General features: G+C 39.7%; 1 protein-coding gene across 1 annotated transcript in view; it reads left to right on the top strand.

The window, feature by feature from the left end:
- Syt10 (synaptotagmin 10) overlaps positions 1–9,637 on the top strand; it is a 59,887-nt gene extending 50,250 nt beyond the window's left edge. Inside the window, exons 4-7 of the mRNA XM_055627077.1 lie at positions 1,007–1,127; positions 2,114–2,285; positions 5,387–5,516; positions 9,330–9,637. Of these exons, the coding sequence (XP_055483052.1) occupies positions 1,007–1,127; positions 2,114–2,285; positions 5,387–5,516; positions 9,330–9,401 (495 nt within the window). The 3' untranslated portion in view covers positions 9,402–9,637. The remainder of the gene's footprint in view (positions 1–1,006; positions 1,128–2,113; positions 2,286–5,386; positions 5,517–9,329) is intronic.
- Positions 9,638–9,989: the final 352 nt, after the last annotated feature.

Consider the following 9,989-nt stretch of genomic DNA (forward strand, 5'->3'; position numbering starts at 1 on the left):
AGATAGATAGATAGATAGATAGATAGATAGATAGATAGATAGATAGAGAAAAACAGAGAAAGACTCGGAGACTAAGAGACACACAGAGAGATAGAGACAGAGAAGGACAAACAGAGAAAAAACAAAAGAAGTCAAGAAATTGACATGTGAGAAGGATAAGTTCCAACAAGGACCACCTTCAAAAGCAGAGGCAAGCATCGCTTCATTTGTAGAAAAGAGGCTACTCTGCTTGTAACAGGGCTGGGTTGGTATGTTGGAGACGAAGCAGAGAGATAGCATCCAGTCAATGTGTTTGTGCACAGGGGTTTTCAGTGTGTTGTCTAAATGAGATGTGGAAAGGAAGCTCTTCATAATCACACCAGGAGGGTTGTGAATCAAGATCTTCCCAGGCATATCAGGGCTTATAGTTAGTTATTCCAACTCTAAGCCAATTTGAGGAGTTTGAATTATGTTAAGTACAGCATGAGCCCTTAAGTGATTTTAAGCATGAGGGTCAGGGTCGTGTGTGTGTGAGAGAGAGTTTTAGAGGTCATTCAATCCTGGTGGGAGATAGTGGCCTAAGCAGTCACAGTAGATCCCAAAAGAGTCAATAACATATGAAAATATATGATGTATTTTGTCAGTAGTGGCTTGGTTGGATGCAGAGGAGAGAGGAAATGAAGAGTCATTTCCTATTGGGTGCCTGTTAGGTTTGGCTTCAGCCTCTGAGTAAATTGTGCTGTCATTTGTTCAATATGACAAGCAAAATGAAACAGGTCAGTGGTTGAGAGCAGCAGTCTGTTCTCTGCTGAGTTATGGACGGTGAGTGAGTACCTGGGATATACTCTTCTTACTAACTCCATGTATAAAGACTTTCCTATGATTTATCTGAACCCTCAATGAAATTGTTTAAATTTTCCCAACACTTGATTAATGTGAATTTTTTTTTCTTTCACTTATCTTCCATTTCATTTTGCTTTCACTGCTTGGCGTTTGAAATTGCTAACATTAACAATTGCCTTCCTAGGAAAGCATAGACCTGGGGGAAATCATGTTTTCCCTTTGCTATTTGCCAACTGCTGGCAGGATGACCTTGACAGTGATCAAGTGCAGGAATCTGAAGGCAATGGACATTACTGGATCATCAGGTGTGTACACAGCTCAATCAATGGCACATTTCTGTATAAATAATTCCACATATATAAAATTGTGGGGCTTTTAATAATTTAATAATCCCAATCTCTAGGTTGGGATAAAATTAAAACAGAAAGATTAAAAATTAAAATGTTACAAATCACCTTTTTAAAGATAACATTCAAGTTATTCTTTGAAAACTATTCATAGATTGACTTTCCACTTTGCTTTTGCATTTCTTTCTTTACTGATCTAAGTCTATCTAGAAATGCTTGATATAATTTGCTTTGTTCTCCCAAGCTTTCAGCTAGTCTGTTTGTAAGGAAAAATCCTGAGGCTTTCAGTTGTGAATCAAGACCATACATTGATATGTTTACATTGAATATATTCCCTTTTCTTGTCTGCAAAGAAGCTGATAAAATGTAAGCTCACCATTTGCCTTTGCCTTCTTGATATTTTTTTCATTAAAAATTTGAAACATCTAAAGAAACTACAGGAAACAAACAAGACAATATATCACGAAACTCTTGAGGGACATTTGTCTTGCGGGAAGTTTGACAAAGGGGTGAAAGGTGTGGTGCTTCCTTCTCCCTTCCTTTTATGGTTTTGAACATAAACTTACGTTGCAGTGTTTGCCTAGAGAATTATAAAGTGATACAAGCCACAGGTGGCAAAGGAAGGGACCAGTTATTGTAGAGGCTTTTTATGTCTACTCTGCTAACATCTTAATTTCATGACTCTATCATGAGGTACCTGTTCCTTTGTAAACTACATACTTGCTCAATAAATTAAAATCTGATTCCAAAGAAATAAAGGTTATGAAAATAAAAATAGTCAAAGTAAAACCAAGAATAGGTAGCTCCCAAAGTATTCAATTTCAGAACTACTAATACTAAAGGGCTCACGAACACATTCTTATTTAGTAAAAATGAAATATGGTATTTAATGCATAGCATGAAATGTTTATACAATTTTAATAAAATTATCTCCCTTCTCATAGATCCTTATGTCAAGGTGTCTTTGATGTGTGAGGGCCGAAGACTTAAAAAACGGAAAACAACTACAAAGAAAAATACTCTGAACCCTGTGTACAATGAAGCCATTATTTTTGACATCCCTCCAGAGAATGTGGACCAGGTCAGCCTGTGCATTGCGGTCATGGATTATGACAGGTGGGTGGAGGCTGCTTGTCCCTGATGCAGATTGAGTAGTCAGCTGGGTCGCATCTGCTTTCCAGGTTACCCACTGTTACAGCAGATCTAACTTAAAATGAACAACAGGGGAGAGATCATCAGAGCCTATAGTTAGAGCTTTGGTTTGGTTTCACCTCTAAAGCAGGCTTTCTTAGCATTCACCTGAGGCTGAAGGAAGAGCAAGCCTGGGCATGGTATGACGTTCACGAGGCATGAAAGAACTCTTCAGAAGTCTTTCTTCAGAAGCACAAACACTACAATCCAGATTTGGCTTTACTAGAGGGACTAACACTTTTATACATTACTTTGTTGGTAACTCTACCACTTGTGTAGGCCATGAATATGAAATGACTAAGAATACTCACCGAAAACAGTGGGGAATGGTAGGGATGTGCCATTCAGTGTCTCAAACCCAGCCCCTAAAAAAGGGAAGAGAGGAAGGGAGGGAGGAAGGAAGGGAGGGAGGGAGGGAGGGAGGGAGGGAGGGAGGGAGGGAAAAAGGGAGGGAAGGAGAGAGAAAGGGAGGGAGGGAGGAAGGGAGGAAAGGAAGAAAAGAAGGAATGGAAGAAAGGAAGGAATGGAAGGAATAAAGAAAGTTTTTTGTGATCTGCTTAAGTTTATATTAAAGAAAAAAACACCCGTGATGACTTTTCAGAGGTAATTTTTTTAAATCTTGAATTATCCCATACTTCAAAACTTTAAAATGTTGTAAATGTTTTCATGAACAGCTCTATTTTGCTTTAACTACTCTCCCTCAAAGAATGAGTTTGGGGAGATACAGCTGAGCATGTCATCGAGCCAAAGTTAAGGAAATAGATCCTAATATCAGATAAATCAGGAAGACAAAAATCATTTCTACAAATATTCTTACTGGGAAACTTCATATTGAGAACTACATAGAAGAAGACCAGAAAAGCATACTGGAGCATCCTAAAATCACTCCCAAAGCCTCATCAGAGGTACCTATCAAAATGACTCTGTAAGCAGTCTTTCCAATTCTTTTAAGTTATATTGTTTCAGGAAAGAGCTTATCAATAAAGTTGTGGAGGCACAGAACTGTAATCTTAGAACTCAAAAGTCACAGACAACAGCTACGTGATGGGTCTGAGAGAAGCCTGGTTACCTTAGACCCCATCTTTAAAGGAATAAAAAGCAGCCTAGCTTGTCAGGTGCTATCTTGACTACGGAGGGGATTCAGCTTCTGCTGTTGACTCTCAGGAACTCTTCTGGGCATCCAGTTTGTTTATTAAATGATAGTACTGTTATCCAGAATCAGAGACAGGGCCACAGGGGCTCAGGGGCTCAGGATTAATTACACCATTAAACTCAAAGTACTTGGAAAACTATCTTTACATATCACAGTCTCAAAAATATTAGTTACCCAAGTCCCAATGGATACATCTACAAAACACTTCCACACCCTAACAAGGCTTGTGAAACATTGCAGAAGAAGGGGCGGAAAGAGTGTACGAGCCAGAGAGAGGCAAGGGAGTTTGCTGTGAGATTGTGTCTCCTGGTAATGTCAGATGCCCATAAAATATCGCAAACATGACTGTCTAAATATGGGACCAACAAGGACTAACCCAATTGTCATGCCAAAGCCAATAGAGAAAAGCCCGATACGCCCCAACCCTACACAGAGAACTGCAAGCACCCGAGGAAAACTGGGTGAGCAAGAGGTGGTCTTCCCCAGGGAAAACCAGACCAATAGGTTGTTCAGTGCCTAATGGTCAGCCCCTGCATACATACATACAATCAGCCTTATACAGACTAAACAGCTTATATTTAGGAATACGTATGTTTAAGCATATCATGCGTGCATACAATAGCAATTAATCAAAGAAGAGGCCATGAATATGAAGGAAAGCAGAAAGCAGTATCTGAGAGGGTTCGGAGGGAGGAATGAAAATATGGTGTAATTATGTTTTAATATCAAAAATAAAAAGGGAAAAATAAATATTGCCTATCGTTTTTATTGGTTGCCATGAAAATAGGGCATAAATAAAAAATAGTGATGTCAAACAAATGCCTTGTTATGCAATGATAAATCACAATGGTGTGACTAAACATAACCTGCCCTACTTAATTATATTGCCAGCAATAGCAAACTCACCCATATAATTTAGAGTCGGCAGAATAGAGACTTCTCTGCAAGAAAGTGAGTACTGTCCTCTTGGCATACAGTCGAAACACCATTTCAGAACAAGCCTTGTGGAAACAGTGGGATTTTCTCTGTAGCGTGCGGGTTAAGTGGGACCTCTTCCCAGAAAAGCAGCGTTGTAAAAGTGGGGGGTCCGCTGGCATTTCCCACGCATGTGCCTTCACTGTCAACATGGCAGAGAGTCGAAAGATTTGTGAGGTGTTTTTTTTTTCTTTTAAATACAAATTCACTTTGTATGTTGATATCATTTAGTTAATTAATTTAGTTAGTTAATTTAGGTCTTTTGGGTTGGTTTATTCGTTTGTTTGTTTGTTTGTTTGTTTGTTTAGGGACAAGATTTGTGTGTGACGGGCTGGGCTCAAAACTGTCTCCAAAGCTGATGATGAACTTGAAATTCTGATTCTCCTGCCTCTACCTCTCAGCCATGCCCCATACCTATCCTGGTTAATTTTTATTTAGGAATTTTCATTTAATCAAAAATGGTATACAACAATCCCTTCTCTGTAGGGAATGTTCCAGCACGTTCTATATACAGTGGAAACCAAAAACAGTATTGAGTTCTGTATGTACTGTTCTCCCTACATGTGTAGCTCTTCGTGAAGCCTGTTTTATAAATTGTGCACAAGAAGAGGTTAACAATAACGAGTAATAAAATCGAGTAATTACAGCAATATGCTACAAAACGTCTAGTACTATTGATGAGTTATTTGTCTCTAGGACTTTTTATTTGATATTTTCAGGCAGTGATTGACCAGTGATTGATCGCTGAAAGTACAAAAAGTGAAATCTGGGTCTGGAGACGACCATAACTTGCAGAAAGTATTGCTTTGATGATGACTTCTAAATTCTTCTGAAATGTGGGACATTTTACTTACCTTTGAACTCTGACAGTGAAAGCATGATATTCCTCAACTCCTAGGGTGGGACACAATGAGGTCATAGGCGTGTGTCGAACTGGACTAGACGCCGAGGGTCTTGGGAGAGACCACTGGAATGAAATGCTGGCCTATCACCGAAAGCCAATCACACATTGGCACCCCTTGCTGGAGGTAAGGACATTGGCTATACTGCGGATGATAAAATATTTTTTCCTATGGACTTTCATTTGACATTTCACTTTTTTAAAAAGAAATGTTCTTGCTTTTGTTTCAGAGTCTCTAACATTGTCTATTTAGAGTTGTGTGTGCCTTGAGGGATGAAAACAAACAAACAAACAAACAAAAACAACTCTAGATCTCTGGGGTTCCTTGTTCAGTAGGCCAGTGAAAGGAGTGTGTCTTTTCTTTGGTGTAGCCTCAGGCTTGTGTCAGTGACCAGGGGCATTGTCTTAAGTTCATTATTCATTGGGAACCAAGCTTGGGCACTACTTCTTAGTGAAAACAGTCTCTTTAACCTAAAGCCCCTTGTCATTTATAGATGCAACACAGTCTGAAGCCACTATGTAAGGGACACATATGTCCCATACACCTCTGGTCAGAAAGAACACACAGAGATTTAAAATATTAAGAAGCCAACTTAGCTGCGTTCAAAGCCTAACCATGCCATGCGACTTTTATTATAAAGCTTTAGTGAGTGATTGACCTTCTCCGAGTTCGTGCCACTCCTCTGCAATGGGAGTGACTGAACAGTCTCAATGACAACACTGCGTTGCACAGACAGACCTCAATATGAGGTCTTAACGGCTGTGCCCATGCCCGAGTTATGTTGGGAAAGATGAGGACTAGTTTTCTCTTAGAACTTTTAGTCAAAGTTAATGTGCTGAATGTACATAGTATTGCTCTGTCTGATGCCTTTCTTTCCAAGAAAGTCAGTTTCCAGATCCTCCTCAAGGGCTACAGTGTAAACTGAGACTTAATGAGTGTTCACAGAAGGATGAAAGACCTTGTGAATTTTCATAAGATAAATATTGTAACAGCCACAGACTAAATAAATAATAACTTAAACCTTTTTAAGGGGTAAGTTGCTGCTTTGTGCAACTCTGGTTCTGTTTGAAAACGGGAGAGACTGAGCACTGTGCCTGCCCGAATATATCAGCAGAACCAGGTTTCAGTCTCAACTTAGTTACAACAATGAGACTTTGGCTATGTTATTCAAGACATTTTGTGGAAACTTGGTGAACATTTCATGCTCACGCAATCTAAGTGAAACTGCCAATCACACGTCCCCATTTATATATAAATGCCACAAAACTTTAATTGACTTTAAAATTTAATGTAAATCATAATGCAGAGATACACACATACATCGACAACACAGATAAAGACACATATGCAGACATACACATACATAGAAACCATACATGCACACACACACACATATACACATACACACAGACATACATACCCACAGACACACACAGATACAAACATGCACCCACAGACACACCTAGACATAGATACACAGACATACACATGTACATGCATTATTTTAGTTACTGTTCTATAGAGACACCATGATCAACGCATCTTGTAAAAGAAAGCACTTAATTGGGGCTTGCACACTGGATCAGAGGGCTAGTCCATGACCACCTTTGCAGGAAGCATACAGGCAGGCCAGGTGCTAGAGCAGTAGCTGAGAGCTTACATCTGGCCCATAAGCACGCAGCAGAGAGAAGGAAACACGCTGTGTGAGGTTTTGAAGCCTCAGAACTGTGGCATACCTGCCCCAACAAGGCCATACTTCCTAATACTTCCTAAATGGTTTAGTCATTTGTGTGTTCAAAAATATGCACCTGCGGGGGCCAGTCTCATCCAAACCATCATATACACATACACAGACATACATGTGCACATATATGAATGCCCACAGATACAAACACATATGCACAAAGGCACACACATACACAGACACACACATATATACAGACATACGCACATATATATGCACAGAATAAACTACAGGCATACACGCAGAGACATAGATACACACCAACACAAACAGACACACATACAATACACAGACACACGCACACATCCTCTGAAGTCTTTCAGAAGTAGAGACTGCAGAAGAGAAGGAAAGCAAGCTCTGCTGCAGAGGCAGCCACACTGAACGGAGATGCGGACTCCGGTTCTTCTTCCTCTGACATCTGATTCCGGGGCAGCTATGGGCCCTTCCATGCTAATGAGGACGGTGTGAGGAGAAACGAGAGCATATGAGCAAACATTTTAATAAGTGTGAAGAAAAGCATATAGAGAAGTGTGTTAACTGTAATATATGTTTACATATATGAAACTGTCTGCTTCAGAACAGTAGGCATATGTTTGGATCAAGCACAAAAGAGCCCTTTCAGTCCCCTTTCAACACAGGATATGATACGGCAGTAGATCACAGATAGCTTTTTAGCATCTGCATCAGGAACAACTGGTATTAAAAGGCGAATGTACTGACTGTGCGTGGCAGTGCACACCTTTAATCTCAGCACTCAGGAAGCAGAGGCAGGTGGATCTCTGTGAGTTCTAGGCCATCCTGATACATGAATCAAGTCCAGGACAGACAGCCAAAGCTACACAGAGAAACCCTGTCTCGGGGAGTTGGGGGAGGTGAATGTACTTTTCTCTACAAATATCTTTTTCTCACCCCCTATGTCTCTATTCAGTGGACAAACATTATATGGACCATAGACTTATACACAGCCTGAATTTAGCATGACAGGAAAATTAGAGTGAAATTATACTTTTTTTTATTTTATTTTATTTTTCTTATTAGTTACATTTTGTTAACTCTGTATCCCAGCTGTATCCCGCTCCCTCATTCCCTCCCAATACCACCCTCCCTCCCTCATCTCCTCCCTGCCCCTTTCCAAGTCCACTGATTGGGGAGGACCTCCTCCCCTTTCATCCAACCCTGTTTTATCAGGTATCTTCAGGACTGGCTGCAAAATCCTCTTCTGTGGCCTAACACTACTGCTCCTCCCTTGAAATTATACTTTCTAATAGAGAAGAAATAAATGAGAAAGTACTAGTTATTGCAGAGCAGAGTAGGTTGGTGGGCAGAGATGAAAGAAAGCCTTAGTTAAAAAATATGCTTCTACTTCATTAACCAAATATATATTCTATTAATTAAACTCTTAAAATACAGGCATGTGAGGATCATAAGAGTCATTCTTGTAACTGGCGGTTGCTACCTGACAAGACATCCTTTTCTGTTTATTAGTTCCCCAGATGAAAATCCCTTCCTGCTTCAAAGCAAAGGGATACAGCCTTGAATTAATTACAGGGTATTTGTTTGTTTATTTGTTTGTTTGTTTGTTTGTTTTGCTGTAATAAAATACCAAGACCAAAAGTGACCTCTGGAAGGAAAACTTTTTTTTTGCCTTTTGGTTCCAGAGGAATATCCATATAGTGGAGAACTATGGGGGCAGGAGGCCAGAGCAGAAAGTAGAGAGGGCACACACAGGAAACAGCACAAACTTGAAGATGGGCGCTGACAGTGTAAACCCTCAAAGCCCACCCAAGAAGGCCATACCTACCAAAGGTTCTGTAACCTTCCCAAACTGTCTTCAAATGTGTGAGCCTATGGGAGACATTTCTCACTCAAACTATCATAAGTCTCTTATATCTACACTTATGGAAGTGTGGTAAATACTGCTATAGAACATACTAAACATCTCCCATAAAGTGCGGGACTCTTCTGAAGCCATAAAGTTTGCCATACGACATTATTCTGTATACCTTTTACATTCCAAGAAATAAATGTGTTTCCTCACTGCTTTGGCAGGGAGATTTTGTAGAGCGTGGTGATTACATAAATCTTCTCTTCAGAGATTTCCAAGTTGTGCACTGTTCATAGAGAGCTACAATTGCCATTATATGTATTTTTTTTTTCTTTATGGGATCATATAGTATGAAATTCCTCTCTTTCAGTTACCTGGCCGGGCAACCAGCTTTGATAGTCAAGGATCCTGTTCTTCTCCCAGGCCACCTTCCACACCATAAAGCCTCCAAATGAGACTGTATCACAGAAGGACCTAGAATCGTGTGCTCATTGAATCAGAAACACACACACACAAACGGAACATTTGACTTCATCATTTCAAATAGACCTGTGGTAATTAATAACTTGACACATACTTTCTCTTTGGTTTATTTGGCTTATCTTTGTTTTTAACTTTGAGCACATTAATACGTTATACTTAAGCACTGGTAGTCCTTAGTTACAGAAGGTGTTTTATTTTTCATGTTTCCTCTCTACTAGCACAGTATCCTAACGTGTTGTAATTCTTTGCTTAAGCAAAGAGATAAGTTTTTTGAGATGAGATTCCACATGTATGTAAAAATTAAATCTAGTTTATGCCTGTGTTGTGTGAAATAGTGAAATGTGTCACTTCCAACCATATACATGGTTCTCTGTGAACTTTAACGTGCATATTTAAATTACTTCAACAGGATCAACTTCTCCAAGTTCTAATTAATGTCACTTGTCTGATAATAGTTTTTCTTTCGTGATCAGCAGTTTTGTCATTGAGCTTTGACTCTGAAGCTTCTCCTTTGGGCCAATCAGCTAGGCTTCGAAACGAAGAGTCA

Source organism: Psammomys obesus, unplaced genomic scaffold (genome assembly GCF_907164565.1).
Source record: "Psammomys obesus unplaced genomic scaffold, mPsaObe1.curated_primary_1811, whole genome shotgun sequence".
NCBI classification, from domain to species: Eukaryota; Metazoa; Chordata; class Mammalia; order Rodentia; family Muridae; genus Psammomys; species Psammomys obesus.